The sequence below is a fragment of the Artemia sp. Qi Xiang Cuo genome, chromosome 13 (genome assembly GCF_049724085.1).
Source record: "Artemia sp. Qi Xiang Cuo chromosome 13, ASM4972408v1, whole genome shotgun sequence".
NCBI classification, from domain to species: domain Eukaryota; kingdom Metazoa; phylum Arthropoda; class Branchiopoda; order Anostraca; family Artemiidae; genus Artemia; species Artemia sp. Qi Xiang Cuo.
The window spans coordinates 53,263,360-53,286,493 of NC_142806.1; the positions used below are offsets into that span (position 1 = coordinate 53,263,360).

General features: G+C 32.6%; 1 protein-coding gene across 1 annotated transcript in view; it reads left to right on the top strand.

Annotated features, from left to right (window-relative positions):
* Positions 1 to 23,134, top strand: part of LOC148945419 (protein diaphanous-like) — a 298,677-nt gene that overhangs the window by 95,376 nt on the left and 180,167 nt on the right. The window contains exon 11 of the mRNA XM_089099035.1: positions 8,582 to 8,761. Within this exon, the coding sequence (XP_088955161.1) occupies positions 8,582 to 8,761 (180 nt within the window). The remainder of the gene's footprint in view (positions 1 to 8,581; positions 8,762 to 23,134) is intronic.

The following is a 23,134-nucleotide window of genomic DNA, read 5'->3' on the forward strand; positions in this document are numbered from 1 at the left end:
GGACAACATACTAATTTTAGATAATAATCATTTAACGTTTATTATCATTTGAGGACTTACAGCTAAGCTGTAGAAGGTGGAAAGGAACTTGAATCGTAGCAAGTAGCATAGCTAGCGTAGAAATATAAAGCGATAGATTTATCTTATTCCAATTTCGACGGAAAACTCATTTTCGCCATGCATTTAAAGCATTACGATTAGTACAAATCGGTAGTTGAAAAACAAACGAAATTGGTAGATGATCTAAATCGCAATGATCTTCATGAACGGTTACGGTAGAAACGGGTAGGCCCGGAGAACAGACAACATGATCAATATTACTTTGACTGCCGGAATTATGAAGATAAGAATATATACACGTTTGTTCAACCAGCTTAAATTGCGGCAGCAAATCAAATATCAAATCCGAGCGAATATTCGATGACAGCAGGTCAGCGTTAAGGTCCCCCACGATCAAAAAACGATAACCTTGATTTGAGACGGATTCCAAAAGTCTCTGTAATACACTGCAAGTCTTAGCGAATCTGTTAAGAGACTGAACCGATTTTCTTTCACATGGCAAGTAAACATTTATGATCACTAAAACGTTAATCCGCACAGCCAAATGTCAGGATCACTGTGAAGAGGCACAGGCGAGTAGCAAGCGACACTATTTCGGTTCAAAATACATGCAAGCCCACCCGACGGTCGTCCAAAAGTAGTTTGTTCCGCCGATACGAAAGCGACATGATTAGCACTTCTTTTTAGCAGGTTTGTATTAGCCGACTATAATATATAAATGTCATAATTACATGCACGTTCGTCTGTCAATAACATGATCTTTTCTTCTTGTACCATTTATGTTATACGAGACAGCTGGAAGAGACTGCGTCATTTCTGGGCACTACTCGAAACGTGAGACTTGAGCACTGGACATTTCAAACTAAAGGATGTATGATCACCCTTGCAGTTTGCACATTTTGGGGCTATTTCGGCAAGGCGTTTCCTTAGAGGCAGTATGATTTCTGGAACAACGAGCACATTTATCAATAGGACTGGTACAGTCCTTTATCATCTGATCTGGGGATCGGCATTTGAAGCAGCAACGGGGCACACTGATGAAATCGTACACAGGCAATATTTCGTAACCTATTTTCTGGCCGTTCTTGATGGCATTGCTTTTTGCGAATGTATCCGAAAACTCTAGCTTGATCGTTTGAGAAGTGCCGAAACGAGTGGCTTCAGTCACATCAGGGTACGAATTTAGTCCAGCAATGTCAAAATCCTCAGGGATACCTCTAGCAATCCCAAGGTGACACTTAAGCACAGTTTTAGTGGTAGCACCCGGTGCGGCTGCACTAATCGAATTGCAGAAATCTGAAATAACAGATTTCTCGATGTTGACATACAACTTGTCACCTCTTGGGCGGACACTGGAAACTGACCCGTGACCTGACAATTGGTCTAAGAATTCCATTCGACTTTTGGGGTTGCAAACTGTTTGGGGAAGGTTTGAAACAATCACTGTAGCATGGCTACTCGTTAGTGAAGAAGCAGCAGCCCCAGGCTGGGGTAGCGGTGGAAAATTGGTTGAATAAGACTAACTAGTTTGATATAGTTTTGTGGTCTTCTAGCGTATATACAAGGTAAAAGAAAAGTAGATGGATATTTTTCAGCCAGGCAATGATAAAAAAAAGTAGTAACTGAATAGTTGTACGTTTTCATTGAAAATTATTTGAATTTTTTTGAAGTTACAGTGTAATTGTATCGATTAGTCTGAGGTTATTCACTCCGCACAGCATTTCAAGCATGAGTGTCTGGAAAAGGAAGGTTTTCGACAATAGAATATGTTTATTGACACATTTCACACATTGACAAATTCATTTCTCTGTTTTGTATGTTTTTTTTTCAAAAGATTGATTTTTGTTTTATTTATATAATCCCTCCCCCCTTTTTGGGCACTGAGGAGGCTTTGGCGGAGGTTTTTGCAAAAATATCTTCCTTTTCGTTGCTTTTTTTCACTGGCTAAAAATCACCCTCATTTTGGTTTCTTATTTTTTTTTCCCCGAATTGAAATTTTTATTATAAAGTGTATCAAAATATTATCCCATGTTTTTAAGGCTCAAATGATTATTGCTAGGCGGGCTTGCAGTGTCAAAATCATAGCATGATTTTTGTTGCAAGTTTTTGCAGCGCTTGAGTGTTTGTTGTTGTTTTTATAGTTTTTTAAGATTTCAGTTGAAATCTGTTTTTCTGTAAATTCAAATTTATTTCGCTAAATGGCTTTTTTTTACTTATTTCATAGAAGATACCTAATTAGTTACTGGGGAAAGGTTTTATTTTTATCTTGGTTTGATGTTTAGTTGGAATACTTTTATGTGGCCAGTTAAAAAACAATTCCTTTTGTTATGGAAGTAGTGATTTAGCCTATTTTTTGTTATCGTTGCAAGAATAAACTGGAACATTTTACTTTCGATTAAGGTATGCAATATAGTTATATATTGCAATCCAAATGGGGAGAAAGACAATAAAGAAATATTATCATAAATTCAGCGTTTGTATGACTGAAATACGAGAAATAATACCGAATGTGTTTTGACTTTTATGCATTCTGTTGCTGGATTTTGGTCACGTATCAACATAAACGGCTTCCACAACTTTTTTTTGTTATTTTGTGTTTATATTCAATCCCCTTGAACTGCCCTTTGTTATAATGGAATATAGGATTTACAACTGATACTAGTGAATTATTTCATGTACAGTTATAGGCGTAAAGTAGAGCCTCTGCATTCGGAAAAGTTGGGGTTCATTTTGTACACTGTAAGCTCCATTTTAACTGCAATAAGAGTAATAAGAATTTTACTCATTAGAAGGCTTATGCACAAATAATGGAGACCGGATTTAGTTTTTTAAATCTATCAATTGAAAAAAATTAATCAACCTAAAACTTTTAGTTAAAACATTAAATAAAAATTTCTAATCAAACAGTTCGTGGTAACGAACTGTAATAAAAATATATTATTATATACGTAAAATAAAAAAAAATATACGTAAAAAAATGAAGTATATAGGATTCGTTAAGGCCAAGAAAAATACTGGATGAATAAAACGTATATTTCGGGAGGACAGCCGCCTCCCTTTTACAGCGTTATAAGAGAAAGTTTGAAGGAAAAAAAAATTAGTTCATGCAGTATTTTTGTTGGCCTTGAAAGAACACCATTCTAAATCTTCATTTCTTTAATTTTGTTTTTGTTATGCCAATGGGGTTTACAAAAAATCTTTTTTTTATAGTGTTTCATTTTATTTTTTGAATCAAATTTTTTTTCATCTTTAATAATCAACAATTTTTTTATCTTTTTAATAATATTTAGTTAATGATCTTCTAACATTTTTTTTTAATTTGTTATGTCTATATCTTTAAGCAACAATAATTGAACCTCTACGTGAAATATGCTTATTCTAATAATCCACACTTGACTTATCACTGTTACGTATCTTCTGTGGATACTTCTCTTTTCTGGACAATGAAATGTGATTTAAGGGCCCTATAAATGGTGAACTTCCTGCTCTTTATCTTATTCTGTTATTGTATTTTTAAGATAGAATTTATTCAAAATCAATGCACTGCTAATCCCCCCAAAAGCTCATTGGCCTGTAAATTAGGGGGAACATATGAGGATCACAATTTCAAAGAACGATAGCCAATTACTTACTGTGATACAAGAAAAAAAACATATAGAATAGATAGATTGACAGATAAGATATATTAATAAAAAAAATTGTCGGTACTTTTGTATTATACGAGAAGCACTCGAGAATTTGGATCGTGAATGACGAGAAAATAAGGCAAGAAACTGGTCAAGCAACTTCTTTATACCAGACAATTAGCTTCGGCTCGGTTGGAAAATACATTGTAGCAATATTTTATTTAACTATTTAGTTGGTGTTTTGGTTAGGTTTGTTTAGGCTACGTATTTAGTATATGCTATGATTTACCTTCCCCCCCCCCCCTTCCACCCCTAATGTAAAAAAATAGCCAAAACTTGTTTCTAAACTATTATATTTTCATCATAATTTTGTTTTATTTCATTAGCATTAACCAAACTTCGCTTCTCAAGTGTTTCTCGTAAAATACTTAAGTACCTTTCTAGGGAATATTTAACAAAATGTAATTTCTGCTATTCTAACCGAATCTTTAAAAAATGATATTTTGAGGATAATTTATGTCTCCGAAAGAATTTGTGCTTTATGTTTATTGAAAATAAGTAATATACATTCGGTCTTGAGTTACATGCCATAAGTTAATGATAGAAGAAGTAATTGTTAAAATTATCTTAGAATTATCTTCTTTGTATAATTCTACGAAATGAAACCTGGTCAGTATAACTGCTCTCTTGATGAAAAACGTGCTGTTGAATTTGTCATGTCTGAGAACCTCGTGATAGAGGTTTCAGCCCTCAATAAAAATATGTATTTTCCTTGGAAGTTTGTTATGAAAGCACGTTTTTTTATTTAGTTTTTTTTTAGATTTCTTTCTTTGAGTTATATTATATGCTTTAGTGTAGGTTATTCCAAATTTAGATACGAAAGTATAGAAAATGAAAACGTGCTTAGTAGGGAAGGGGTGATTTGCCCGTGAATCGCCCAGTTATCTCTATTTTTTTATTATACCCATGTTTCCTTGTTTTTTAATTGTTTTTTTTATTAATCCGGCTGCTTACCTTCTCCAAAATATATTCCTGTCTAGATGCGTGTGGAAAAATCAAAACAGTTTTAGCTCACTATCCCCTTGATATAGACGTTGCTGCCTTAGAAAAGTTGGCGCTCAGCCAGAAAAAACATACATGGCTTAATTGACATTTCAATATCTCCATATATTGATGTTAAACTTCCAAATTCCTCTATCTATTTTTTTGTTCGTTTGTTTTTAATTGGGAATGGAGTGTTATCTAAAAAATGATAATTTAAGCAAGAATATCGAGTCCTTCTGCAAATTTGATCTTCTTCTTTAGATATCAGATTAATTTAATACGACCTATAAATTTTCTAGCTTATCCTATTCCATTTCCCTTTTTTACCGCCCCCGTTCATGATTGACGTATTTCCTTTTAGTCTATCTAAGAATTCCATTTCCTAATACATTAGCATGCTATAATGACCGTCAAGGATATGGGTTTTAATTAGGTAAAATTATTGAAGAGACAAATCGAAGGATTGCTTGGAATATTCCAGGATGATTCAAGCTAAAAGCAATGTGATTGCCTTTAATACATGCAATATTTTGGTTATTCACAATATTTTTACCTTTGTACCTCTCCCCAAAGGCACGTATATATATATATATATATATATATATATATATATATATATATATATATATATATATATATATATATATATATATATATATATATATATATATATATATATATATATATATGTATACATATATATAAAAAAATTTCTGGGGGGGGGTAAATAAAAAGGTAATCCCCCAAATTGCCAATTCACCAAATATTATTTTTCTTTGGTATGTTCTATGATTCTCATATGATGTGTTTTTTTTACATGTTTACGAATTTGTCTCTATTGTATATATACATCTCGACAGGCATGCAGTTTAGGAGAGGGAGACTCTAGCCCGTGCTTCTTTTTTCGATTATAAAAGTCAGATTGGTATGTGGCTTTCCAAGACTTTCAGTCCTTATAGGAAGGTATGGGCTATATTTATGATCACATAGACAAGATCTTGGGTCCTAATTTGGGTTTTGGATCAATTCCGGAAGGTTTCATTCATTTAACCAACATTTGCGAGTTAGCGAATAGTTGTCATTCTACACTTATCCTTCTTTCTTCTTTTTTTCATTTTTTAGGGGGAGGGGGGTTAAATAAAAAAAACCGTTTCATCTAATTACATGAATCATTAGATTTCAGGCATGAAGGCCAGAACTCCTCTTATGTACGTGTCTGTGTACCTTTAACATAATTATGAGCGGTGTAGATTACTGAAAATGGGGCGCCTGTATTACAAAGGCTCCAAGTTTTGTTAAAAATGCAAAAGTAAGTAAAAAGGTAGCCTTTATATATATATATATATATATATATATATATATATATATATATATATATATATATATATATATATATATATATATTGTTGCTTTTTTTAATAACATTACTATAATCCGAAAAAAAAAATTTTGCTTCTAAATTAGTTCAAAGATTCCAACGGTATACAGAGGATTTAAACGACTCCTCTAATACAACACTTCTGGTGACATGAAATAAGCACTTATTTAAATGTAACAAATGACATCAAATTCACCTAAACTCGGTCATATATTCCCAAGTGCAAAATTTTTTCCGTTTTCCTACCCGTCTCTCTCTCTTTCCCATTTTCCTCATTTCTACCTTTGTAAAAAGATAATATTTCTTAAAATGAATTTCTTTAAAAGCCCTCTTAAAATCAGAATGATCTTTCAATCTCCTTAGATTCCAACTTGGTTTCTGTGATAATTCCCAAAAATCGCTAGCTAAGCTGTTCCCAAAAGAAGTAGCAACAGGGTAAAGGTTCAATGGCACTTTAAGCTTCCTAATTTACCACTGATCCTCTCTTTGAGAATAGGCTTAGTAGTTATTTTGGCAATTATCTCATAAGTTTGAAAATGTCAGATGAGACCTTCAATTTGATACCGACGATATACTGCTAACGAAGTTTTGCCTTTAGAGTTTCAGTTTCTGTTTTGTATGACGATTGTAACCGGGTTGTAATTTGCTACGGGGTAGGGGAGGCAGCTACCTCCCCCCGACCCTAGTTCCCCCCCTCAACTGAATTTAGTTTCTTCAAATATATTGTCAAAACTAAGATAACCTTGCACAATTCAAGCATTCACAGAAATAGGTTAGTTTTCTTTAGCATATCTTTGCCTTTATGGTACTATACGGTCCATTTTTCAGTTTTCATTGTCATTTTCACTTGATATAGGAAAATCAGCTTCAACTTTGCCCCCCTCCCTAGGATTTTGACGAAACTATGCTACTGATTATAACTCAGGGCATTGCTATAACACATATTGTGCGGTAAAGGTCCACAATTGGGCCCCTTCAGAAGATATGCTAAAAAAAAGAAACACCTATTTGGATTGCTAATTTATGCTTTTTTCCATGGTTTGGTTCAAGTTCCCGATTATCTATCCCCAACCTCCCTCTTTGGTCTCATATATCCCTATGTAATGAAACTAACAAAATATGATTATATTCTTACATTATAATATACAGCAAGTATCGATGACTCATATTTCCTTTTTTTTCTCATTTTTATCTGATTTTGAATCAGTTTCCATCAATTATTACGTTCCTTTTTTTCTAAACAGCCTAAGGCTGTATGAGACCATTAGAGGGGGAATGAAGATGAATTTAAAAAAAAATTTAAAACAGACCATGGAAAGAAGCATAAAATTAGCAGCCTAAAAAATGTAATGTAGATATAAAAATAATAAATATAAAAAATATAAAAACATAAAAATTAAAAATATAAAAACAGTAAATACAAAAATATAAAAAATAAGAAATTTAAAATATAAAATTAGCAACCTTAAAATGTGTCTCTTTTTGCTCTAACATGTCTCCTTCTGAAGAGGCCCAATTCTGCACCTTTACCGTGTAGGACTAATTCTACTCGAATCATCTGATATATATAAGGTCTTTGAATTCTTGAGATGCATGACCACTGATTTGAGATAATCACCTGACGTGGAAGAACTAGAAGGTATGGACGAGTCTCATCTAAAACTAAGAACATCTTGTGAGTTGTGACTCAGTTTGAAAGGTTCTATAACTTGATCTCTAAGCAAAAGAATGCCGAATGTGCCAATTTCAGAGTCAGAATTTCGGTAGGTCGAGTTAATTTTGGTGGAAGCAGAAAACGTAAAAGCGTTGATCGCTTTTACGGTAGCGAAAAACGGTAGCGAATAAAAAGTGGAAAAATAATGTTAATAATAAAAGTTCAAGTTCCTAAATTTTATTATTAATAATATTTATAGTTCCCTTGTCTCTTATCTATTTATAGGTGTATGTTTGTATGAGCAGAGATAATTTATAGGATTGTGATGTGTTCTATAAGGTTGTTGTTTAAGGAGGTGTCACGAAAGAAGTTTGTTTTATAATATAAAAATATTATTTAATATTATGAATTGTAAAATATATAATCTATTGTAATATAATATAAGTTTATAAATTATATACATATATTACATATTATATACATCCTTGATCTTCGATGCTATTACAGTGATTTTTGGTATAGTTTTAGGTGCTCAGTGTTTCTTCGTGTTTAGTTTTTTATTCTCCGTCTTTCTTTATATATATATATATATATATATATATATATATATATATATATATATATATATATATATATATATATATATATATATATATATATATATATATATATATATATATATATATATATATTTTATAATATGAACAGATAACTTGCTGAAGACCAGTCAAATTGAATAAGATCTAGCATAAATTTTTAGATCAATCAATTGTCCATGGAAAATCATTTACTAAAATGGGGTTTTATTGATTTTTCTAGATCGCACCGCAGAAATTATCTGAAAAATCCTTCTGGACAAAGCTTGAAGAAGACAAGTTAGTATCTCCTGATGTAATTGAAAGTTTGACATCGCGATTTTCAACAAAGCCACCGGCAAAGAAAGCAAAATCTGATGAAAATGGTGAAAAAAACTCAGGGAAAAAAGTAAAAGAACTTAAGGTATGGGTCAGATTGTTTTTAGGATATGGCTTTTATAGTGAATGAACTCAAAGCATGGAACTTAAGTAAAAAAAAAATCAAGGAAAAAAGTAGTTCATTTTCATGTAGAATCTAAGCATTTAAAATTTTTACAGACTTCCATTAAAAGTTCTGGGGCGCACCAGCACCTTATGAAACAGTTGCTGTGACTTGTGACTTAGATTAATTAATGACTGGTTAATTAATTAATTATAATTTATTTTAATTAAGGTGATTTCATGTGGTGCTGTTCTCTTAACGTTTAAACCAAGATTCTTCGGTAATAGTTTGAGCTTTTTTCATTGTTTATAGTTTTACTCAATATACCAGGTGACCGAGCGTCGCTCGGTGAAGTCAATTTTAGACACAAAAACGGTGTCTGGTGTACTCCCCCGTCTCCAGGGAATGCAATCCCCCCAGACCCTGATTCATACAAGAAGAAACCTTTTGTGTAATTTTTCTAGGCTTAGTTGTTTAATATTCGTTTTATTATTTTTATTGCCTAGTCAGTTCGTGAATCAGTGCCCCTAAGTATACAAAGAAAAAAAAATACTTCACCGAAAACCCATTCTAACATAACATATTTTCAGTTGTATATCTTGCTAAGATGCAGGCGGCCAAGACCTGCATGGCGGCTAATTGATTAAGTAATTTTGTACAAGTAGGACAATTTTATACAAATAGGACATCAAATAAAATATAAAATTAACCTAGATCGGAACATTAAAAGCATTATTGATGTGATTGATTTTCACTCCCCCTTGTCTAACTGTCAATCTTCAGATCGACAGTTTTTTCCGGGTGCTGAGTCTCTAATTTCAGTAAGCAGGCGAATTAAAGAAATATATTGAGATTGCTGGAGGGGTAAACGAATTTTACCAAATTTTTTACCTATTTAAACTGTTTTCTCTCACACCAGCAAATGGTAGTATGCACATTTTCAGACAAAAATGTAATACCGTTTTCGAGGGGAAATATATACACATACAAAATTCTTGCCCGTTTAAAGATGTAAGATAATCTTATCTTTAACCGAATTGTCAACAAGCTGGGAATTGTTCCTTTGATCAATCTGCAAGTAATTGACTATGTTATTTTAAACCAAAGACTGGCAGGATCGATAGAAGATATTAGGGTATGTAGGAGTGCTATTCCTCCATCCTAATCTACTCAAGCCTCCCTGTTTAAACCCTCCCAGGAAGTTCCCATTTCCTATAAATCTTTCTTTATGACATCCTCCCATCCCAGCCGAGGACAACCTGCTTTCCATTTAGCCCTAGACGGTTGGCCGAAAAGGACAATTTTCGGCAATCTGTCATCCTTCATCTGTAGAACGTGCCCTAGCCATCTTAGCCTTTCTTTCATTATAGCCCTAGAATATGGGATTCGACCACATTTTTCGTTCAGCCTACTGTTTGAAATACGGTCAGTCAACCAGTTACCCAAAACAATCCGGCAATTCCGGCAATCCAGGCAATTTCTCTGGAAAACATCTAGTAACTCTTCATCTGCTTTTCGGAGCGCTCATGCTTCAGAGCCATATTTGACCACTGTAATCATTCCACCTTCCAATATTCTAATCGGGGTCTGCAGGCTTATCTTCCAATTCTTCCAAACTTTTTTTAGCTGTAAAAAACACCCCGAACCTTGGCTATTCTACTTTTAAAATCTTCACTGCTCCCACCGTCTTTACTAATAATACTACCAAGATAAGTGAAGTTGCCCACCTGATCAATCTTATCGATGCCCAACTTCATCTTTTCATCTTCACTTATTGCTAGCCTTAGCGATTTAGTCTTCTTAACATTCATTTTCATATTAATTCTAGCACCCTGAACTCGCAAAACCTCAAAGTTTATTTATTTTGCTCACACTTTCATTTAGGATGCTTAAATCATCAGTAAAATCTAAGTCTAGGAGAGTTTCCTCCCCATTTGATTCCATGGTCTCCCATGGCCTTTCCTGTGCTCCTTAAGACAAAGTCCATCGAAATGACCCATATAAAGGGGGATAGAATACAACCCTGCATAACTACTGATTTAATTCAAAACCAATTGCTAACCTCATTTTCTACCTTAACTGCAGCAGTGTTATTCTCGTACATAGCACTAACCACTTTAATGTATTTGTCTGGTATGCTATACAAGGGTAAGACATATGCTAAAGCTTTTCTATCAACAGAAATGAACGCTTGCTCATAATCTATAAAACTAAGGACCAAAGGTGTTTGACAACTCAGGCACTTCTCAATTATTAACCTAAAGGTGAAAATTTGGTCGAAACATCCTCTACCTTTTCTAAAACCGCGCTGTTCATCTCTTAAAACTTTGTCTACGGCGTCACTCAGTCTAAAAAGTATCATATTACTAAGTAATTTTCTTCCTACAGAGACCAGACTAATGCCTCGATAATTACCACATTCACTTTTATCACCTTTCTTATAAAGTGGTTTAGTTAAGGTTTTCCTAAAATCGTTAGGTACCGTACTTCCCCTTTTTCAAAAACCATATTCATAATATTCAGTAACTTATTTCTAACCTCAGAGCCACCTTATTTAAGAAACTCATTGACCACACTATCAGCACCTGGAGCCTTATTATTTTTTAATCCTTTTAGTTCTGTTTCTAATTCTTTCTCACGAAACAAATTTTCCTTCACATCCAAGGTATCACAAGCTTTTTAATTTTCCTCTATATTCTTTCCTGCAACTATCTCGGTTTAGCACATTCTCAAAATGTTCCGCCCATCTCTCTTTAACTCTTTCCGTCTCCTTAGTCATGGCCCCGTTCCTATCTTTAACTGGGACTAGTCAGGATTGATTGCTCCCTCTCAATTTATTAATTTCAAAAAAAAATTTCAAATTATTTTTCAAATTTAATTTCAAATTAATTTATTTAACATAAAAAATACAAACAAATTTACAGCGGCCATCTACAAAAACCCGAAGGTTTGTTTACGATGGCTGCAAATCCATTATTATAAAGCTCTACATCCACATAAAAACTATCTCTTTACGGGGAAAAATCAGCACTTGAACTGAATCAACATAAAGAACATATCCTACTCTAAAAGGATTACACTCTAGAAATCGCAAGTGAGAAATATCACATATCATCCTTAAAACATACACTCAAAAAAAAAAGAAAAAAAAAAAAAAAAAAAAAGAGATACATCTAACTATATCAAAAATTACAAAATCAATAAGCGTCAGATAGGCTATATAGCCGACTCCTTGCGCTTTTGCTGGGTAATTTCGGGAAAATGCAACCATTGTCTGTCCAACCAATTTTCATACCTAACACTGATCAAATTCAAAATTCTAATCATTCAGATTATAACCCAAAAGGTAACGCTTCAATCTACTCTTGAGTTGGCTTACATTATCAGCATGTCTAATAACATCCGGGAGGGAATTCCACACCCCCAGTCCCGCAAAACGAGGCAGAAACGCAGCACGTTGAGTATTCCGGAGCTCCGATGCAAGGTCATTCGCATTTCTAGTCTCATAACAGTGATAAGATTAGTTAGCTTTAAAAATTTCCCAAAATACCTCCGGTGAACACTTATTCAAACATTGATAAATAAAAATTGCTAACTGGTAATCCTGTAACTGATAAATATTTAAAATGTTCAAACTTTTAAAGCAATTCAACGTGCTATTTTCAAACTGAATATAATTACCTAAAATACGAACTATTTTATTCTGTAAAATTTGGACCTTTCTAAAACTTGAAATAAAACTACTAGTCCATAGCATGCAACCATATGATAAATAAGGGCTAACAATAGAATGATAAAGTAAAAGTAAAACATTTGACGGTAGTTGATTTTTCAGTCTTATCACACCCAACCCTCTTGAAATCTTAACTGCCACAAGATCACAATGTGATTTCCAACTTAAATTAAAATCAAGACTAAGGTCCAAATATTTAAAACTATTTACATGCTTTAAAAATTCACCGTTAAAAATAATTTTATTATCTAAAACACATGAAACTCCATTTCTACAAAATGTCACGAAATTTGTTTTTGAAATATTCACTACCAAATAACTAGAATTTGTAAAACTTATCAATTCAGTGAGGGCCTTATTTGTCTTCTCAATTAACTGGTTCAGACAAGCAGCTGTAATCGTAAACACCAAGTCATCAGCAAAAGACGTTATCAGTGCATCTAATATATAAGAACACATGGTATCAACGTAGATTAGATAATGAAGTGGGCCAAACATGGAACCCTGAGACACACCAGAATTAACGATACAAGTTTTTGAAATAGAATTTTTAATAGAGACTCGAATAATACACTGGTTAAGATAAGATTCAAACCATTTCAAAATAAACCCTTGGATCCCTAAACGGCTTAGCCTATTTAATAACATTTTATGAACCACCGTGTCAAAAGCCTTTCTAAAGTTTATGAATACTGAAAGTACCAGTACACTTTTTTCGAGAGCAAAATTGATGAAATCTGTTAGGTGCTGGACTGCATGTATTGCAGAGTGGTTTTTCCTGAATCCAAACTGGGTATCACTAAGAAAACCGTAAGTAGTCAGATGGTTATAAAGTCGTCGATGCATCACTTTTTCATACAGCTTAGCAAATAGGGGCAATATTGAAATCCACCTCCAATTAGACGGATCAGTTTTTGAACCCATTTTGTGAATCGGAATAACTTTGGCCTCTTTCAGTCGAGTAGGAAATTTACCTTTCTTCAAAGAAAGGCTAATCAAATAAACCATACAAGGTAACAAATATACCCTAACATGCTTGAACACTTTCAGAGTAATTCCATCATTCCCTGGAGAACTTGATTTTACCAATCCTATTATCTGTTTTAATTCTTCAACGTTCGTTTCATCTGCAGACATTTCCAATCCAACTCCCCTTTCATCACTAAACGTCTCATTAATTTCATTATTTTCATCGTATGGATTCTCACTTATTGATTCACCAATCTTAGAAAAATAACATGCCAGTACAATATTTTACTATTATGCCCTCCAGTTGCATCTTCCAGATCCTTGGCAATTTTACCCATGGCCTCCACTTCACACCTCCTTAGTTCATATTTTAATGATTTCTCCACTTTCTTTACATTCCTTCTGTTTTCATATGATCTATCACTCAGATAATTCTTGTACAAGCCCCTTCTCCTCTCTATTAAAGATAAACTTTTAAACGAACATTCCTAGCTGCAGTCCTGACTTTTTCCCTAAGACACCATCAGCAACTTCACAAATTGTTTTTCTAAAATTGTTCCACCATCTTCCACATTGTCAAATTTTAAACTCTCAAGTTTAGTATTCAATTGTTCCTGGAAAGTTTCTCTCAATTTCTCATCCTGAAGTCTACCAACATCATAACTTTCTGTGAGGTTATTACCCTTCCGAAATTTCAGCTTTAAACTAACCCTAGACACTACTAGATGGTGATCTTTACTTTTAGCATCAGTAACAGCACACCTATGTACCCTAGTATTTTGTATTGTTCCTGCCAGTCTTCAGTTTACTATAACATAATCGATAAGGTTTGCTGTCTTACCATCACGTGAATACCATGTCAACTTATGGGCCATTTTATGACCAAACACCGTATTGTTTATAACTAGATTGTTATACCTACAAAATTGCAAAATTCTGATGCCATTACTGTTTTCGTTTCCTACACCAAATTTACCAAGGCTAGGATACCATTTAGCCCTATTTCTACCGACCTGGGCGTTAAAATTTCCTAGTACAACACCATATTTCTACCTGGGACCCTGTCTATTTGCTCCTGTAACTGTAAGCAAAATTCATCAGAGTCACTAGTGTCTCCGTCAGTTGGTTCAACAGGGGCATATGCTACTATAACTGATACCCTGAACCTTTTAGTCATAAAATGAGCAATTAGTATTCTATTATTAATACCTTCCCAGCCTAAACAAGACTTATCAGCTTACTTATTCATCATGAGCCCTACCCCCCGTCTCTGTGCCCCATCCTTCCTGCCTGAGTAAACAAATTATATATGACCTAATTTCATGCTTCTTATCCCTCGGATATGAGTTTCTGATACTCCTAATAAGAACAGTTCGAATCGTCTGAATTCTTCAGTCAAAATGTCGATACGATTGTCATTATTTAAGGTCGTAACATTCCAAGTTCTAATTTTCATGTTCTTTAAATCATTGGAATTATATTGGCCCCAGGAAAAGCTATGATCCGGGATACCAGTGCAGGACGGGGATCAGTATCTCTTCTCAAGTCTACGCCAAATCACTTGAGTCGTCTTAGAACCGGACAGCAAGAAGTCCCTGGGACCTCCAGTATGAATGGAGGCTTTGTGCAATCCTGGGCCCATCTTGGTCACAACATGGTTTTCAACGCTTGGCAATGCTCTTCTATCAACAAGAGTCAAAATCCTGCACAGACAGTCCGAAACCTGTTGCCTCCGAATTACTATATATTCATGGTTACAAATATTATGCTACTACGGGGAGGCAATCCATACTAGATAGAGCTAGGAAGAGGTTTTTTAGCCCGAAAACGCCCATCAAAACAGACCAAAACCAGAAAAATTATCCATTAATCAGAATTCTGTGTGAATGCTGTGTCGTTTACTAGGCTATAATTTTCTCGAGGGGCGCCACTCCTCAAGTGGGAATAGAGTTGACTGCAAGGTCCCCAGTCTTACAGGTACCCAGAAAGGGTCGAGGCAGCCCTCTGTAGAGGCCGTTCTCCATAGACCTGGATCTTACGCCCTGCCGCAGTTGTCTTCCTATAGAAGATCCTCCCACAATGGTGTTCTGTGTCACCATGCAATTTAACCCATTGCTGGGAGAAGATTTGCAACTCATAGGACGTGTGGACACGTCGGTGGGCCCTTTTGAGTGTATATTTGAGGGACCTTCTTCCTCCTCCACCTGTATTTATGGACCCGGGCGAGGGTACCCCAGTTTCTATTATGGACCTCCAGGGGTAAGTTCCCCCTTGGTCCGTGTATCCTATCGAGGTACCCTATATACCTGTAGGGTGTTCCCCTATCGCCACTTGAGGACACGCTGAATGGCCTGGGGAGTTTTTTTTTTTATAGGATCCAGAATTCAAATCAAGTATTTTAAGATTTCATTCCATATTAAAACAAAGCTGCACAGAACAAAATTCCTTTCATAATTTTTTATTTAAGGGGAAAATTCTAAAATTGAATATTGGAGAATAAATTTCCAAAAAATAAATATATCTCTTCCTCAAAAGATAGGGCATTTTATAAATATTAATTATAAAAACTTTCTACACAAAATAAGTTTTTCAAAAAAAAAATAAAGAACTTCATTAAACCAAAAATGAACAAAAATAGAATCAAATAATCTAAGCTTACAACTTCCACAAATCAGTATCAATAAATAAACGACACCCCAAACAAACCGAAATTAAAGTAAATAACGAATTCAAACTCAAAACGAGCAGAAATTAATATGAGTAGGGTTCAAAAACCCTACGCTTTCTAAAAGCCAGAATATAATTTGTACTCTACTGAACAAAATTCAAATGAATGCATTTTTAACAACTTAAACTCTTTTGAAAATCATGACACAAATAGAATTGCTTAATTTAGTCATATACATCCTCTAGTTGATCTGATAAATAAAAGTTAACACCATTTCCAAAAAAATATGTTTATGCTCTTGCACAGCCTGGATGCACTTACACTCTTTTGATTTAGTAAAATTTTAAGAGTAGACGTAGTAATAGAAGTAGCCCCGAAAATTTGAACTTAATAGCCTCAGTCGTTCTTGGTATATTGATGAGATGTCTTATTGGCAACCAGAATACAAACAGTGCGTTTTGATTTAATTTTAAAGGAATATTTAGTTTTTAAGCATAATGGGCAAATTACATAACTGTGGGGGGTTGACCTACCCAATAACCCGAGCGATATAGTTACTAGACCATTCAGCTATACTGAACAAAATGGTTGTCTTAAAATTTTGATTGGAAGTGTCTGGAAAATTGTGAGCTAAAGAGGAGGGCTGATTGCCCTCCAATCATTTTTTACTCTTAAGAGGGCACTAAAACTTTTAATTCTATATCAAATTAGCTCCTTTAAAATATCAATGATATTACTAGCTATGATAAAGCATCGCTGCCTATGTCCTTACATGCCCTATAGTGCTTATATGCCCTTTTTATACCTGCATGCACATAGGTTTTTCATTTAATTGAAACTCCTCCTAGGCGTTCCCTAAAAGTTTAAACTTAATGCCATTAGTGTCGATAGTAGAGTAGTAGGTTCCATTTCTACGACGCCCCCGTACCAAACAGGTTTCTGGTAGGTATAATCTGGTTTGGTAGGTATAATCTGGTTAGGTGGGTATAATCACATTGCCTATTCAAAGGTAGCGTGCAATTTAAACTGTATCAATTATTTTATTCCAGTTTTTCTAAACCAGTATTGTCTATAACTTAATTTACGTAGGTTAAACTTCCGGTGGTTAAGAAAGCGTAACGAGTAATTAAAGTATGAGAAATGGAATGCTATAATTAGAATGGTTTTAAGTTGAAAATTGTGACGTAAAAATAACTCAGTTATTTGCTTGCGTGTATAGGAATTCCCATGTTATGTGCTTGCATGTATTCTGTGTTAAATAAGTAGTTTTTGTATCTTTTAAAAGAGCTTTAAGGGGTTTGAGAGACTCAGTTGCCTGATTCCGTGTGGTTTTTCTTTACTTAGTGTTCATTAAAAACGAAGTTTTTGTTTTAAATAAGTAATTTTTGTATGTTTTAAAAGAGCTTTAATGGGTTTGAGAGACTCTGTTGCCTGATTCCGTGTGGTTTTTCTTTAATTAGTGCTCATTAAAAAAGAAATTTTTGTTTTAAATAAGTAGTTTTTGTATATGTTAAAAGAGCTTTAAGGGGTTTGAGAGATTCTGTTGCCTGAGTCCGTGTGGTTTTTCTTTACTTGGTGCCCATTAAAAACGAAATTTTTTTGTTAAATAAGTAGTTATTGTATCTTTTAAAATAGCTTTAAGGGGTTTGAGAGACTCTGTTACATGATTCCGTGTGGTTTTTCTTTACTTAGTTCTCATTAAAAACGAAATTTTTGTTTTAAATAAGTAGTTATTGTATCTTTTAAAAGAGCTTTACGGGGTTTGAGAGACTCTGTTGCCTGAGTCCGTGTTGTTTTCTTTACTTCATACAAATTAAAAACGCAATTTTTTCTTTAAATAAATTGTTCTTTAATATGTTAAAAGAGCTTCCATAGGTTTTAGAAATTCTTTTGCTTGATTCATTGGGGTTTCTATTTACTCAGTTTTTATTAAAAACTAACTTTTTTTTTTAAATAAGTAGTTCTTTTATATTTTAAAATAAATTTACGGGGTTTGAGAGACTCTGTTGCCTGATTCCGTGTGGTTTTTCTTAACTTGATACCCATTAAAAACAAAATTTAGGATTTCTGTTAAAGAAATAATTCTTATACGTTTTAAAATAGCTTTACGGGATTTGAGAGACTCTGTAATGCAGTAGTTTTCAGTAAAGACACTCGATATCCTAAAAGTGTTTAATTCAAACTTTTTTAAAACTTCAAAATTTTTCAATTTTATTTATTTTTTTCTTTTTGTACATAGCTTAAAATATCAAAATATGCTTACAGTTCTAACAAATGCGCTCTGTGATTGGTCAGAGACACGATGTGACTTTCCCACTGGTATTCTATGACCGGTTATTGACACTACCTAATCTATTGCATGTATTAAATCAGTATTTTTTACGCAGTGGAACGATAAACACATAAGTCATATCTTTAAAAAAAAGTGAAGATGGAGCATTTTAATATAGTGTGTTTACATAACAAGGTAATTGTAGCATTGAATGCCGACAAAGAAAAGTATTTAAACTTTGAAACAAGTACAGATGGTAGAACTATTGGAAATGTATGCATGCATTGTCCTGACAGTAATGAATTAAATTTCTTTGGAATACCGAAAAAATTTAACTCTTATGTTGGTGGTTATGCGAGATTGATATATCCAGAGATGATTGCACTCAAAGAGAGTGCCACCATAAAAATAATCATTGATGATAGAGGACAACTCCTTGCTACTATTGCAGGTAACACATTACCTACTGATACATCCAATCGTCACCTTTCGGGTATTAGCATTCAACGGAAGATCAATAAAAGAAAGGCCTACTCTTCTACTAATATCGTAAACTATATCTTGTCTACGTGCCGAAACTGTTACCTGTGTAAACATAATTTGATAATAGACAGTGAAATTGCCAGAAAAATAAAAAGGGCATTGTCAGAAAATATCACTATGGAATATAAAGATGAATCGATGAAAAACAAAGCACCATCAAACGTTACTGTCATTGATCAAACAGTCATTGAACCAAATAATACCAAAGACGAAAAGCATATTGGGCCTGTTGATGACACACCAGTAAAAATTGTGTATGACTCAAAATGGAATAATGATTATTCTACTGATTACGAACTAAGAGAAGACAATAGCTATAATATCAAGAGAGAACATGGTGAACTATTTTATGGAACAGATTCAAAATGTCCAAAGTTAATCATTGATATTAATAATGTATCGTAATATATTTTTTGTATTAATATTCTACATAGCATTATTTGATTAAAAATATATTATGCATTACATTGTTAGGTGTTCATTATTTGTAGAGTAAGCTAGCATATCAAACGTTTAGAATGTCTAATAAAACTTAGGTGATGTAAGAAAAGGAATTTGCATACATTTATTGTCAGACACATGGGATAATATTGACAAAATCTTGGTATCAGAATGAATAAATTATTTATCAACATCCGTTATTGGATATGTCATTATGAAAAAATTGTAAGTAAGTAAGTAAGTAACAAACTCTTTCTTGAATTCACCTCTTTGTTACACAATACAGAAATTTAATTAAGGAAACTATGAAAAAAAATTGTAAATAAGTAACAAACTCTTTCTCGAAGTCACCTCTTGGATACACAATGCAGAAATTTATTCTTTCTTGAATTCACCTCCTGGATAAATAAAAAAGACATTTCATTCAAGAAATTATGACAAGATAAATAAAAAAGACATTTCATTCAAGAAATTATGACAAAATTCATAGTAAGTAACAAACTCTTTCTCGAAGTCACCTCTTGGATACACAATGCAGAAATTTCATTTAAGAAATTTGAAAAAATTTAAGCAAGTAACAAACTCTTTCCTGAAGTCACCTCTTGGATACACAATGCAGAAACTTCATTTAAGAAACTATAAAAAAATGTAAGTAAGTAAGTAACAAATTCTTTCTTGAAGTCACCTCTTTGCTACACAATACAGAAATTTCATTAAAGAAATCATGAAAAAAATGTAAGTACGTAGTAAATTGTTTCTTGAATTCGCCTCCTGGGTAAATAAAAAAGACAGTTCATTAAAGAAATTATGAAAAAATTGTAAGTAAGTAGCAAAATCTTTCTTGAATTCACCTGCTGGATAAACAAAAAAGACATTTCGTTCAAGAAATTATGACAAAATTCAAAGTAAGTAACGAACTCTTTATTGTTTTCATGACTTACATACACAATGTAGAAATTTAATTCAAGAAATTATGAAAAAATTCTCAGTAAGTAACAATTTCTTTCTCGAAGTCAACTCTTGGATACACAATACGGAAATTTCATTTAAGAAATTATGAAAAAATTGTAAGCAATTAACAAACTCTTTCCTGAAGTCACCTCTTGGATACACAATGCAGAAACTTCATTTAAGAAACTATGAAAAAATTGTATGTAAGTAACAAATTCTTTCTTAAAGTCACCTCTTGGATACACAATACATAAATTTCATTAAAGAAATTATGAAAAAATAGTAAGTAAGTAGGAAATTCTTTCTTGAATTTACCTGCGGCATAAACAAAAAGACATTTCGTTCAAGAAATTATGACAAAATTCTATGTAAGTAACAAACTCTTAATTGTTTTCACGACTTAGATATACGATGTAGAAATTTAATTCAAGAAATTATGTAGAAATTCTAAGTAAGTAACAATTTCTTTCTTGAAGTCAACTCTTGGATACACAATAGGGAAATTTCATTCAAGAAATTATGAAAATATTTTTAAGTAAGTAACAAACTGTTTTTGTTTTCACCTCTTGGATATACAGTACAGATACTTCATTCAAGAAATTATGAAAAAATCGCAAGTAAGTAACTTTTTTTTCTCTTTATCACAAACAGTTTTCACTTAGCTACACGATGTAGAAATTTAATTTAGAATAGTTTTATTCATTTCATTAAATTATGAAGAAATTTTAAGTTAGTAACATTAGCTTTCTTGAGTTCGCTTCCTGGACACAATACAGATATTTAATTCAAGAAATCATAATAAAATCGCATGTATGTAATAAAGTAGTTATTGTTTTCACCTATTGGACACACAATACTGAAATTTCATTCAAGAAATTATGAAGGAATTGTAAATAGGTAACACACTCATGTTACCTCATACACAATGCAGAAATTTCATTTCAGAAAATATCAAAAATTGTGAGTAAGTAGCAAATTCTTTCTTGAATTCACCCCATTGGTAAATAAAAAAGACAGTTCATTAAAGCAATTATGAGAAAATTGTTAGTAAGTAGAAAATTCTTTCTTGAATTCACCTGCTGGATAAACAAAAAGGACATTTGTTTCAAGAAATTATAACAAAATTCCAAGTAAGTAACAAACTCTTTATTGTTTTCATGACTTAGATAAACGATGTAGAAATTTAATTCAAGAAATTATGAAAAAATTCGCAGTAAGTAACAATTTCTTTCTTGAAGTCAACTCTTGGATACACAATACGAAAATTTCATTTAAGAAATTATGAAAAAATTGTAAGCAAGTAACAAACTCATTCCTGAAGTCCCCTCTTGAATATACAATGCAGAAACTTCATTTAAGAAACTATGAAAAAATTGTAAGTAAGTAACAAATTCGTTCTTGAAGTCACCTCTTGGATACACAATACAGAAATTTCATTAAAGAAAATGATGAAAAAATTGTAAGTAAGTAGCAAATTCTTTCTCGAATTCACCTGCTGTATGAACAAAAAGACATTTCGTTCAAGAAATTATGACAAAATTCTAAGTAAGTAACAAACTCTTAATTGTTTTCACGACTTAGATATACGATTTAGAAATTTAATTCAAGAAATTATGAAAAAAATCTCAGTAAGTAACAATTTCGTTCTTGATGTCAACTCTTGGATACACAATACGCAAATTTCATTCAAGAAATTATGAAAATATTTGTAAGGAAGTAACAACTCTTTTTGTTTTCACTTCTTGGATATACAGTACAGATACTTCATTCAAGAAATTAAGAAAAAATCGCAAGTAAGTAACTTTTTTTTTCTCTATCACAAACAATTTTCACTTAGCTACACGATGTAGAAATTTAATTCAATAAATTATGAACAAATTCTCAGTAAGTAACAATTTCTTTCTTGAAGTCAACTCTTGGATACACAATACGGAAATTTCATTCAAGAATTTCATGACTTAGATACACGATGTAGAAATTTGATTCAAGAAATTATGAAAAAATTCTCATTAATTAACAATTTCTTTCTTGAAGTCAACTCTTGGATACACAATACGGAAATTTCATTTAAGAAATTATGAAAAAATTGTAAGCAAGTAACAAACTCTTTCCTGAAGTCACCTCTTGGATACACAATGCAGAAACTTCATTTAAGAAACTATGAAAAAATTGTAAGTAAGTAACAAATTTTTTCTTGAAGTCACCTCTTGGATACACAATACAGAAATTTCATTAAACAAATTATGAAAAAATTGTAAGTAAGTAGCAAATTCTTTCTGGAGTTAACCTGAGGGATAAACAAAAATACATTTTCTTCAAGAAATTACGACAAAATTCTAAGTAAGTAACAAACTCTTAATTGTTTTCACAACTTAGATATACGATGTAGAAATTTAATTCAAGAAATTATGAAGAAATTCTCAGTAAGTAACAAACTCTTTTTTTGATTTCACCTCTTGGATATACAGTACAGATACTTCATTCAAGAAATTATGAAAAAATCACAAGTAAGTAACTTTTTTTTCTCTTTATCACAAACAATTTTCACTTAGCTACACGATGTAGAAATTTAATTCAAGAAATTATGAAAAAATTCTCAGTAAGTAACAATTTCTTTCTTGAAGTCAACTCTTGGATACACAATACGGAAATTTCATTCAAGAAATTATGAAAATATTTGTAAGTAAGTAACAAACTCTTTATTGATTTCACCTCTTGAATGTACAGTACAGATACTTCATTCAAGAAACGTGATTAAACACGTTTTGAAACTACATG